We start from the raw sequence: 13,394 nt of genomic DNA on the forward strand, positions 1-13,394 counted from the left end.
TAAAAGATTAAAAAAAAAGAGGTCAGAAACTGCTCCTTGTTGGTGGGAAAGAGGTAACATTCATGGAGCTTGTCGAAGCATACTGCCAAACCACGCCCATCTGTGTGTACTACCTAGTTTTTAGGATGTCACGTGATGGACTCAAGTACCCTTCATCAACACTACCCGTCATGTTCTTTATGTGTTCAACTGGATGTTGTTTACTAGTAATTATATGACTGCAATATTGCACCAATATTTTGTTTTATTACAATTCAACTGATAAGTCTGTTTGGTAAATTTGCATTCAACTTGGAAGGTAATTTGACTATTTAGACATTACTTTTTTGAAACCCTTTCAACTGTTTATCCATGGACGCCCTGTTTGGACTCTGCAGTGAAATCTACTGAGAATATCTTGTAGTCAAATATCCTGTGTACACAGACACTGAGAGGAACATTAGTGGCCATCTGTGAGATTTGTTTTCGATTTTAGTGACATCTTTGGTGCTGCACTTTGACTAGTGGGGTTTTTGCACAGCACGTCCAAGAGGAACATTTGCCAGTCGCACAGTTTGGATGAAAGTGTGATGTCTTTTACTTCCTGTTAACTGCCGTTGCTGTTTCTGTCAAAATACATCATCATGAATCACCACTGAGTTACACAGTATTATCAATCAGGGATAAAAGAGGCAAAATGTGCATTTATTTACTTCAAAATAACATATTATAAGATTGCTCTGTGGTGGATGGAAGAACATGTATAATGGAAAAAATATTGATCAAAAGATTTAACTAGATTTGCGGTAAACAGCATATTTCATGTATGTTTGGAAATGCTGCTGAAAGTAAACATCTTTATTTACTTCCTCAACTCTGTTTTAGGTCTTTTGTTGGTGAAATATCTTCCAAATCATCTTAACTGATATTATAGCAAAATTCAAGAGTAAGTCCTTTTTTGAGAGTAGAAGCAGAAGTGCAATAAAGTGAAGTGAAATCACATCCATGTAAATCAGCCATTAAAGAGCCTTATGAGGATGAAACAAATAAAACAGCAAACTGTCAGATTAGACCTTTATGTTCCCTGCACAGTTCTGTAAACCAAATGGGAAAAATTATATTGACAAAAAAAGATAGAATTAAAGTATTCAAATTAAAAAGGAGCATTGTACGTACCAGAAACTCATCCCGAATGAAGTACTTTGCCCTTGTGACGCGGGGATCCTCACCTGGCTCTGGTATTGCTGTTGGAGAAGAAGAAACCTGGTCACTTTTGCCATTTTTGCACTCAGCTTTTGATGTGTTGAGTGGCTCAGTGTTATTTAATTCTCAACTAGATTGTTGAGTTTTGACTCAACGTGGCTCATCGTCCACACTGACCCGTTTGAACCAGTGATGGAAGAAGTATTCAGATCCTTTACTTCAGTAAAAGTACAGTATAATCAAGGAAATGTACTTCAATAATTAAAGCATACAATGCAGAAAAACCTATAAAAACTAACAAAAAACTAAATATTGTTGAAAAACAAAACAAAAAAGAAAACACAACCCCCCCCAAAAAAATTGAAATTATTTTTTTTAAAAAAAGGAAATAAAAACCCCAAAACGCTATATCATTTTAAAAAATAAGAAAAAAACTCAAAATGATAAAAAAAAAAAATTCAAACATAAAAAAGAAAAAAATAAACTTTTCTTATGTTTTTTTATGGAAACATTGTAATTTGTGAAGTAACTACAGCGACCAGATAAATGTAATGAAGTTAGAGGTACAATATTTCCCTCTGAAATGTAGTGGAGTAAAAGTTAAAAGTAGTGCAAAAAGAAAATACTCAAGTAAAGTACAAGTACCTCAAATTCATAATTAAGTACAGTACCTGAGTAAATGTACTTAGTTACATTCCACCACCGGTTACAACCACGGAGAAACAGATATGTGTGTTGTGTCTCGTACACCCACAGATGTCCGTGTTGGCCTCTTACCATCATCAGGTGTAGTGTAGCGTGCAAACTCAGGGAAATACTCCTCAATCTTAGATTTCCCTGCCAAAACCTTCTCAGCAAGCAGGTCCTGTTTGTTCAGGAATAGGATTACCGAAATGGTCCGTAGCCACCTGTGGAGGGAAATGAAGAACCAGTTCAGTGGAAGATTTCTTTCGTGTAGGACCAAAAGTACGTTACAGGAAAAACACTGCTCGCTGCTACGAATTTACCCGTTTTGGATTAAAGTGATCTGTTGTACATGAATGCATCTGCACATTGCTTGCATATGTTTGACACATGTTAGTACAAGGGTGACTGAATCAAATGGTACATGTCATTGTGTGTTGGTGTTTTAATATTTCTCCATGTCATATGTTCTTGAATGCAACGCTATTTTATTATTTGTGCTCTTCTTAATTTTTTATTTTTTTTTTGGGTTATGTCATAGGGGGCAGGGGAGGGGCTACATTGGTTTCTTATTTTGTTCTGTAAACTTTTTTTTTCTGGGTGGCACTTTGTGCTTAAGCTTGAAAAGTGCTATATAAATAGAGATTATTATTATCATTATTATTATTATGTTTCTGTATACACTACTACTACTACTGTATACATACTCTATGTTTTTATTGTGGTTATCATTGTTTGTCTGTAACTTTTCTTATGCTGCTGTGTTGGCCAGGTCTCCCTTGCAAATGAGATTGTTGATCTCAACAGGACTTACCTAGTTAAATAAGGGTTAAATAAAATAAAATACATTAAAAAAAAAAAACACGTCTGTCAGTGGAGAGTCCCCACTTTTCAGTGCCATTATGCTTTAATAGGCTTTGGCTGAGGAACAAGGGAATTATTCACTCTTCTTGGCTGAAAAGATCTCTGTGCTCTGGCCATAAACAGTCTATATGCTCCCACAGAGAGAAAAAGTCGAGGACAGACTCTCCTCCCACTGTACATACATGCACCCGAGCACAAACATCCTTTCGATTTTCAACCCTGTTTGTATACAGTACGTGTTAAAAGTGTCCCTCATATATTTTGTCTTTAAATGGGAAACCTTTGGTAAACGGTGCTGACGTGATACAGCGGTGTGAAGATTCAAACTTTGCTCAATTCCATTATGACGTAAATGTTGACTGCACAGTACAGTGGCTATAGGATAGTGACATCATCAGCGTTTGGAGTGGTTCCCTGCAAGTCACGCTTTCACTGTGAAATCCTGTCTGTCACAAAGTCTCCTGGGAAAATGAAGGTTCGATTTACTGCACAAAGGAAGTGCGTCAACCATTGCACAAACTAGTAGCTATCAGTGGCTATCCCCTGTTACCAAAGAGTATCGACGTATGTTATAAAGCCCACACTGTTGTGTAACAGGCTTGCCTGTCTATTGTATCACACATTTATTTGTTTGGTTATGACAATTATTTTCTTTGTCTCACCTAAGTGACGCCATTGGAGCCAACTATGTGAGTTTTAGCTCCAGTTTCATTGACTGTGGTTTATTTTAAAGATTTTGTATATGACATTCAGAGCATTAATGCAGCAAACCACTATTTGCTATGTGAAGTTATAGTGGAGTCATGGCGTCCTTAGCAGAGAACGCCGTCACGCTCCCACTGTTTGTAAAGCAATCTGAGCTTCTCTGTTCTTTGCTGTGGCAAGCCAGAATGGAAAGTGTTTTGATGGTCATTGCAACAACAGCATCACCAGTTTTAAAAAACACTAAGGCACTTTTAAACTGAACAGATATGTCTTATTCTGCAAAACGACTTTTAAAGTCTATCTAAACAGAGAAAATGAACAGCCATTAAAAGATCTCAGATGTACAAAAAAGCAAGTGGCTTCATTCTTAAGACAACAATGAATTTAATATTTTACTGTGTTACAAAAAAGAATACCTGAATAACCTGAAATTGTTGAGACATTACCTGAAAAAATTGTATGTGAAAACGCCAGATCATAGGGTTCCCACACATTTTTACCAAAAAAAACCCAAACTTTTTTTTAAATGAAACACATGGAAGACAATGAATACATTATATTATAAAACAAGAAAGATGTTACCAATTATTTAGAGATTTTACAATGCAGCATCAGAAAAAACAATTCATAGAGTCTTACTTCCCATGTGTGAGCATTTTTAAGACTTTTAAAAGATTAATTCAAGTAATTTTAACCCCAGTAAAGGCCTTGTTTTTTAGATTAATACAGTCAACGCTTAATGACTTTTTGAGGATCCGTGCAAACCCTGTTTTATATCATTCAGCTCACCCAAAAACCTGAAGAAAACAAAAAATTACACCAAGACGGCAGCAAAAATGTATAACTAAGAGAGAGGATGAGATTCAGGATTAATTGTCCTTTTGTTTTAATCTTATCCAAATTTTACCCTAGTTTCATCTCTCTTTTATTCTCTTGGGCTTGTATTGCCTTCTATGTATCCCATTTCTGTTGAAAACGCTTCATAAACCCCATTTTTAAAGGTGCTTTATAAATAAAGGGGACTGACAAATCCAGAGAAAAATATATCAGAACTTCAGGACGTTGACGCTCACCTGTTGTTCCAGATGTTCTTGAAAAGGTTGAGGGCTTCCTGTAGTCTGTTGGTCTGATTGTCTTCTCTGATCACCATGTTGTAGCTGCTACTCGCCACCACAAAGATGATGGCCGTCACATCTGTGTCACACGTTATAGGATAAGATTAACACACCAAAGCTGGGTTAAACTACCAAACACTGCCGATTACCTCTAGATTTAAATAGACACAGATACATGGACCTGGTAAAATTAAAACCAAATACCTGGATTCAAATAAATAATAACAAATCATTGAGTCAATGACTCCTTAGCACAGATTATTTTTTTAGTAATTTATAAATAGTTTAATCACTACAGTAAAGCAGTCTGAGCTAAAAGCATCTTACCGTTGAAACACTGGATCCATTTTCGACGTTCATCCCTCTGACCTCCAACATCGAACATACTGTGAGACGCAGGGGGTAAAAAGTTTAATTTGTACTGTAAAAGCAGAGTAAAGACTTGAAATACTGAGAGACTGAATACGGAAGTGGTTAATGTGACAACAATGTATACAGTAGAAGAGAAACAAAACCTTGATCAAGTAAAAAAACATTTCATTATTCAATAGCAATAAAAATGATATGAAAGATGATTAATTTATCATCCTAGGAATTCAAATTCCTTACGTATCTGGGTGTTAGCAGAGTGAATAAGAGGGAAAAAACACGTATTTACTTTTTACTTGATCACCCAAAACAGTGATAAATAAACTTTGTGTTGACTCACTGGAAATTGACTTTGTCTATTTGAAATCGTGTCTCGAAGATCCCAGATGTCAGTACTCTGCATCTCAACAGGTCCTGAAAAATGGAAAACAGAAACAGAACAGGACAGTGTTAGATAGTTTATGAGAAATAAAGAAAGAGATTCTGACAAAGGAGGTGTCGAGGACAGATGTCACAAAGACGGACATAAGAGCAGGATAACAAGGTATTTAAAAACATTAAACATTATAGATGACCCAGTGAGCTATGACAGTGTTACAATAGTTGGGTTTTCATTCAAATGTAGCGTAATTTTAACCCATTTTTCAGAATTCAGTAAAAGAAAATGTGAATTTATGTGCTTTTTCATCCGCAACTGTTTTACGAATGTTGTGAGTTGGTCCATCGAGACAAGCAATAGGTGTGGCACAATAGATGTATAGTAACAGAGAGCACCCTGGACAATAGAAATACAGTTTTAAACAAATAGTATTGCAGCAATGTTCTCTTGGAGGAGTTCTGGTGACAGCGTTTTGCAGACATAAACTGTTAAAAGTCAGCCAGAAAGAACAAAGAGAGCTTGTAGAGACAAATGCAATGACAGCACGTCATCATTTTTGCAATCAATCTGCATCAATTGCATTTAGTCACCACCAACTTTTCCATCTCCCTCAAGTGTAAAAACTGAACAATGTTTTAATTTAACTAAAAATGTGCATTAAAAGAGGTGAATGGAAACACACCTAGTGGGACAACACAAAACTTTAAAATCAAGTCGTAAGCAGAGTTCACCCATCATTAAATTTATTGTCTACACCTGTGCTCTTCCTTCTGCCAGGCTAAGATGTCTTATGTAAAGAAGGCCCATGTTTGGCTTTTCTTCCTGAGAAATTAACTAAATGATTAATCAAATCTAAAATTTGGTGATGATTCATTTACTGTCAGTAATCTTAACAATGAATTGACTGTTTGAGCACTGTAGAGCACAGATGCAGGCAGACTGCTTCAATGTACTGCAAATGTTTGTGTGTTGAACATCTCACCTGATCAGTGGGTGTGTAGTCATTCAGCCTGACCACATCGATCCGGTCTAAGAAGCTGGGAAAAGAACAGAAAAACACAGCCGGTTAGATTTTAGGCACGTAATAGCTGGCACGAATGAGGAGACAAGACTCAGGGGAGAAAATGAATAAATGTATAATTTGGTAAACAGAACGTCAGAAAATAAATTTTCCATGATGTTACATTACGTGGACAGTTATTCATGCCAGATTATTGTAACCATTTCATTACACACAACAAAATTCCCTGACTTTACCAAAACTTCCAATGATTTTTAACACTTTGAAACCTGGATCAACATTAATTTTCCTGTGCAGAGTTAAAATGACTGTCACAGCTATACTGAGCCTGAGCAAATTGGTTTGATTTCTTTTTAAAACAAAGGAAAAAAGCATTTCCTTGTTTGTTCTTTACTTTAAGCTTATTTTAAGTAATTTTTTTGTGACCTTTTACTAATCTGTTGCAAATTTTTGGGTAATTTCTTAAATGTTGCTTTTTGCCTTCTTCCCACTTTTTGAAAGAAATCAACCCCTTTTGCTCAAGTTTCAAATTGTTTACAATGCAATGACTTTTCCAAAACTTTCAATGATTATTATTTATTCCATAAATTTTCCAGGCCTGGAAAACATGACTGTGACTTTTTCAGGTTTTTGATGACCGTGGGAACCCTGCCACACTGAACATTTTTAAAATCCTACGGTACCATACTGACTACAGTAACCTATTATACTGTGCTAATGTATATGGTGGGAACAGTATAGACTCCAGGACACACAAACACGCATGCACACACACACACACACACACAGAGGTACATCCCAGTACATAACTGCGAGCAAGAGAAAGATGGAGGACAGTGGTCTCTGAGCGTCCACCAGGGGGCGTGTGTTTTAATTCACAGTGAGATCAGAAGCAGCCAGTCTGAGTCACCAGCAGCCGTTTGCTCTGTCAGGCCAGAGCAGCCTCGTCAATGGAGCTGCTGTAGTAATACTTGCACAGGAGGAGGAGAGGTGTGTGTGTCTGTGTGTCTGCACATCGGTGTGTATGTGCGTGGGAGGGAATGCAGGCCTACGCTTAGATCAGATTAGCAGAGTGCCTACCAAAATGAATGTTAATTGTTCCGATGAAGTGGCCTACATAGCTGCTGCATTTCAAGGTGTGTGTGAGCTGCCCTGATGCTTTCATGATGACTGTATCTGGGTCACCTGCTGGAGGAGTCTGCTGCAACAAGTAAGGATTCAAAACACGATGAAATCTATCAAGAAATCTGTCTCTCATGTATCTCAGCATGCTGGAAAAGTTTAAGAGTTTATGTTCAACCAACTCACTAAAAATCCATCCTTGTGCACAATATATTTTGGTTGACAAAGTACACAACTCTATTATTTGAGTCTAAGAATAGATAGTCCTGGTCAAACATTACCACATTACGAGTGCAGGTTGCTGAGTCAAATTAGTACTTAAAGTACTGGAGTACTTGCGTTTAAAAATACCAATGTATTCATAGTACTTAAAAAAAATCATCACATTGTTGTATGTTGTCACAACACATCTACAGATCCTAATGACTATAAAATAATGATCTGAAAGCACTGACATGCTTATAAAATCTGTAGAAGGAAAAGCTTGTTGAATATGCAGCAAAGCCTGTAGAAATGCCATCGGAAACACAATTTGACAAAAGGACCACCATTGTCATTTTTTTTTTTTCAATTTAACTGCAATTCTTGTCTTGTCTAACTACTTGCTCAAAAAACAAAAAAAATCTCCTGATCCTCCAGCCAATGCCTTGTCTTGCAAACAGTGGAATTTGCTGTAGATTAAGCTGAAAAAATAAAATAACAAATAAAATAAAATAAATAAATAAAATAATAAATAAATAAATAAACATCCCAGTTACACACCTTCTAACTTTTCAACAGCAACTTAATCTTACTAAACATTGCACTAATAAACTACCAAAAATAACTATCAGACAATATTAAATTTTGGGGGAACTTTCAAACAGTTATTAAGTCCAAAAGTGAACTTCTGTTGCCACTGCAAACAATGTGTTGCAGATTTGTGGAGTTTTGTATTTTAGAAAAGAAAAAAAAAAAACATCTGCTGACTTCAAAGCAAATGTACGGAGTAACTAGAGCCTTCATAGAAATTTAGTGGAGTCAAATGTACAATATTTGTATTTCAAATCCAGTGGAGTCAAAGTAATATGTTTCTAAAAAAATAATACCTCAGTAAAGATACCCCAAAACTGTACTTATGTATAGTATTTAGGTAACTGTACTTCTTTACTGTCCACCACTGACAATGTCTGAGGACTGAAACAAGCAGACTGAGTTACCGGATGATGATATGCGACTCTCACACGCACGCACGCACGCACAGACACACACACACACACACACACACACACACACACACACACACACACACACACACAAACACAAACACACAAACAAACAAACAAACATGCAAACACAACAAAGCCGGACTTTTAAATCTCCCTGCTGTCCTGACAGCACTTTGAGCCTGCATCCATCAGACTGCAGGTTTTTACTACATACAATTCCTCTGATCGCAACACGTCAGCAGCAAAGGAATCATCTACAAAAGCATTTAAAAGGCATGTTTTCAATCAGGTTTACAGGGTTTATAACATTAATTTGAACCACTAGAATTGATTACTAATATCTCCTGTTAAACATTAACAGAGAAAGCTCCTGCAAAGACCCTTATTTCAGCTGTTACAGGTTCCCAACTTTCAACACCTAATGCATAAATTATAAAAAACTTTTTTTCTTTGACTGCGCATTTCCAAAATATAACATTTAGACTCAGAACATTTTAAAAAATTAACAACAACAAAGTAAAACAAGTGTTGATATGTATCATGATCTAAAGTCAGCATAAACTTATGTAGACAAACTGGGTGACCATGGTGGATTAGGTGGTAAAAACATTTCTTAACAGAGATTTAGTTCTTTGCTTTACCTGTTTTACAATTTATTTTTCTGACTGCTCAGTTTAAAGGACAGCTGAGTCAGATTGTTTTGCCACGTGGTGATATGGTTGGCAGCTGTAATACATTTGAAAGAAAATAGTTCCTACATGAAACTGCTTAAAACAAGGTCTGTGTATTATCTTTAGTAACGGGGTCATGATTTCTGGAGAGAGACTTTGTTGTTGAATTTTTCAAATGTATTTTTTGGTGCTTTGAGCACCACAAGCCGAGTGCCATCTAGTTCCATTATACTGGAGAGAAGTCAGACATCTCTCTGGTCGATGTCTCCAACACTCAACAGCTCACATCCTGACTGATAAACAGCACTACAGGTAAAAAGAAAAATATGTATTTTTGATTTTGGGTTGAACTATCCCTTTAAGAACCATTGATTGAGCCGTACTATCTGTAATAGCAACCAACACCTGATGAAACACAGCATCCCTAAAATCCCTCAGGGTTGTGACACAGTAAAAAAGGTTCTTTCTTTGCAGTGTTTCCTTGTGAGCTACTTATCATCTTCAGACCTTTATATGAATAAAACAAGTAAAAGACAAATCACTCTTTGGTTTAACATGTCACAATATGTGCAAACTGTATAAAAAAAAGTTTTTGTAAGTAATAAATTGCTTTATTTTTAAGGAAAGGTTTTAAAGCAAAGGTGCGTAATGTGAATAAAGACTGCCTCTACTTATGAAAGTAAAAGAAACAATGTATTTATACATTTATATGAAATACAATATTAAGCTTTAGGAAAATCAAGCAGAGGCACTGATTGATTTTATACATGGTTGACTAATGACTAAACTATAGTTGCAATGATTAATCGATTGGTTTTCAACTATTACATTAATCACTAACTAATTTGACAACTGATTGTTTTTTTAAAAGAAAAAAGTCAAAATTCTCTGATACCGGCTTCTTAAATGTTCACATTTTCTGGTCCTTTACTCCTCTATGAAAGCAAATTAAATATCTATGTGTTGTGGACAAAAAAAGTACTATTGAGGACGTCATCTTGGAATTTGAGAAATATTGAGCAACATTTTTAATAATTTTCTGACATTTTGTAGACCAAACAACTAATCAGTTAACAAGGAAAATAATCAATAGATTAATTGTCAATGAAAATAATCAAAAAAGGAGGTAGGATTTAATAAGTATTCACTTCCTCCTACTCCTTTTCAGACATGAAATACTTATGTTGTTTACTGAATAAGTCTGATGGGTATTCTGGTGTTGTTTTTCTTACTTGTGTTTTATTTTCAATCTCCCATTTCATTTGGCATGTTCAAAATAAAGATATACATATAAGCATTAGTCGCAGCCCTAAATGAAACTGGCAACATAACAAGATGCGTCAGAGCAGCGCTAAACAAAAAAACCTTTCTCGCAAACTAAAAGGTTGACAACCACTGTTTCAGTTGGCTGTTAACACAGACAACCGCACTAACTTCCACCCTGTTTGATTCCTGCACGGCTGTCTGTTTTGACTGATCGTCTGCCTGCCGTTCTTACGACTAGAAAGGCAAGGCGCTCGCTCGTAGCAGCCTCTCAGGGCGAAGGTATGTAAACCCCTCTGAGATAACTAGGAATGTGGCAGGCAGGGGTGAAATGTGACAGGAGGGCTGCAGGTAACACACTGAGAGGAACAGGGGGCTGGGTCTGCGGGAGCTACAGTACAGGACAGACAGACGAGGGGAGTCAGGAAGAAGGGAGCGTCAGTGTGAGGCTGAAAGAGAAACAGAAGAGGGGAACTAAGAGACGCTCATGTGCACATCTCTGCACAAATGCACACTGACACAGATATTCATATAAAACACACACGGAGGCAATTAAGCAGCCAACCGGTTTGGTACCATTGGCTCTCTGCAGGGGCCCGAGTGGCTCAGCTGTTCCCACACCACAGCGCCTCTGCTGTGCCAGCACACCCAGAGCCTGTTTCTGCCCCGTATCCACAGCTCAGCGTCTAACTTCACCCTCCGTAACATCCCCAAACACATAAATAACCTGGATGTGACAGAATCTAAAAGCTCTAATGATGACAGAGTTAACATGGCTGCCGCCGACATCTGCCAGAGCCAAACTCTTGTTTATCTACAGCTCTGGTCTGAGGCGGCGACACACCCAGGACAAACACACACTGCTCAATTTTTAGCAGTTCTCCCTATTAATAGGAGAAGTGCCGATAATAACTGTGCCTCGTAAGTTGAACTAAATAATAGCGGCTGCCCCAGTAACAGAGAGGTCTGCGGTGTTATGAATAACCTGTCAGGGTTATTCTGGGGTAGCAGACAGGCAGACTTAAACACTGGAAATACACACACGACTCCTGTCTAGTGTTTGAAAATAACTCAGTATTTACAAAAAAAGATAAAGTACATTTTTAACTTTTTAGTTTACCTTTCACTTTGGTATCATTTTTGTTGACTTGCAGGTACAACAATTGAACACGATTTAATATAGGACAAAGCCATATTTTAAATTTAATTTAAGGAAAGTTTCCTCAAGTTTAGACTTGAAGAAAAAATATGTTAAAGCTACATATCACCTAATATTCTGATATTATAATTTTCGAAACAAAAGAGGCAACCAAATGAACTTTTGCATTTTTTTTTAATTCACATAAAGTATAAAGCTTCTTTTGAGAATAGACTGCTCTTAAAATACTTTTAAAATTCCTACAAACAGCAACATGTTTACTGTACATCTTCTGCCGACACTCAACATAAAAATTTCAACTCAATATGAGTTTTGATTTGTTTTATGTGACAAGAATTTACCAACAATCAATGATCAAACTGAGATCTTCCCATGCTTAAGGACATACATAATCATCAGCGGCACACTGGCCAAACAAATCTGATAACCCTCCATACTATAATGCATTCATCTTGTTAAAGTAGCAGTATTAGGACAAAGGATTACGCAGATTACGAGCTGGTATACATCTACAGCTCTACACGGGATTAGGCTCCTCTGAGCCACACAGCCGCGTTGACTCGTCTGGCCTCCACAGCTGGACTGGAGAGTATGCTGAATTATTAGCTTCATTTGTTTGGATAAAAAAAAATCATCGCATTTAAAAATAAGATAACATAAGCAGGTTTAAGGGGAGTGTTTCAACTTATTAACTTAAATCATATTCACTTCACGTCAACATATAGAAAGTTTTTGGCAATGTCTCTACTCTATTTGAAAGCAGACTGCATTTATCGTTAAACAAGACCTCAAACAAACCTAACAACATTTAATTTAAATATGTGTCCTGACAGGGTGAAAAACACACCACATCTGGAGACCTTTGCCCTGCATCTGAGCAACTCTGCTGATCGGCTGTAACACACACACACACACACACACACACACACACACACACACACACACACACACACACACACACACACACACACACACACACACACACACACACACACACAGACAAGCCGGCCGGCACAATTTGGCCCCTAAAAAGTGCCTCTTTCTTTCCACATCTGCCAAAATCCATTTATTTCTCCCGCATTTCCAAAAGTTCAACAAGCAATTTAATTTCATGTTCCTTTCAAAAAACGAATATCATCTCAAACAAATGCTTGTTCATTAGCAAAGAAAGCAAATCTAATCTATCTGCTTAGATGAAAACTTAAGTGAAACTGGCTAAAAAGCATAAAAAGTGCAAAAGGTCACGTTACATAAATAAACTCAGCAACAGGTAGGAAGGTTTTAAAAGAACAACAAGAAATATAGAAGCTCCTCAGATATATCTGTAATGAGTCCTTAAATTAAAAATAGTTTACTATAAATGTTAGTTGCATCAAAAATAGCTTACTATCATGTTACAAATATACTAACGAAATATCGGCTATGTCGTATGTTTGTGTTGATTTTCATGTTTAATGCTGGGTTGAGTGAAGATTTGTGTTGACTATAATGTTTAACGTATGTTTGTAAATGTTTTACTTTGTGGGGACTGAAATGTTAAATGTATGTTTTTGAAATGTTTTACTCTGTGGGGATTGAAATGTTTAATGTATGTTTTTTAATGTGGACCTCAGGACCATAAACTGTGCTTCAGGGCACAGCTAATGTGGAAC

The 13,394-nt window shown here is 36.7% G+C and overlaps 1 protein-coding gene across 1 annotated transcript in view; it reads right to left on the reverse strand.

Moving 5' to 3' along the window:
• The window catches only part of LOC121957044 (guanine nucleotide-binding protein G(s) subunit alpha-like), a 46,380-nt gene that overhangs the window by 2,514 nt on the left and 30,472 nt on the right, over positions 1–13,394 (reverse strand). Inside the window, exons 6-11 of the mRNA XM_042505551.2 lie at positions 6,281–6,335; positions 5,260–5,333; positions 4,878–4,936; positions 4,509–4,629; positions 1,960–2,090; positions 1,156–1,223 (exon numbers count right to left, since the gene is read on the reverse strand). Of these exons, the coding sequence (XP_042361485.2) occupies positions 1,156–1,223; positions 1,960–2,090; positions 4,509–4,629; positions 4,878–4,936; positions 5,260–5,333; positions 6,281–6,335 (508 nt within the window). The remainder of the gene's footprint in view (positions 1–1,155; positions 1,224–1,959; positions 2,091–4,508; positions 4,630–4,877; positions 4,937–5,259; positions 5,334–6,280; positions 6,336–13,394) is intronic.

This window comes from Plectropomus leopardus, chromosome 2, assembly GCF_026936395.1.
Source record: "Plectropomus leopardus strain MGB_pleo_1.0 chromosome 2, ASM2693639v1, whole genome shotgun sequence".
Classification (NCBI taxonomy): Eukaryota; Metazoa; Chordata; class Actinopteri; order Perciformes; family Serranidae; genus Plectropomus; species Plectropomus leopardus.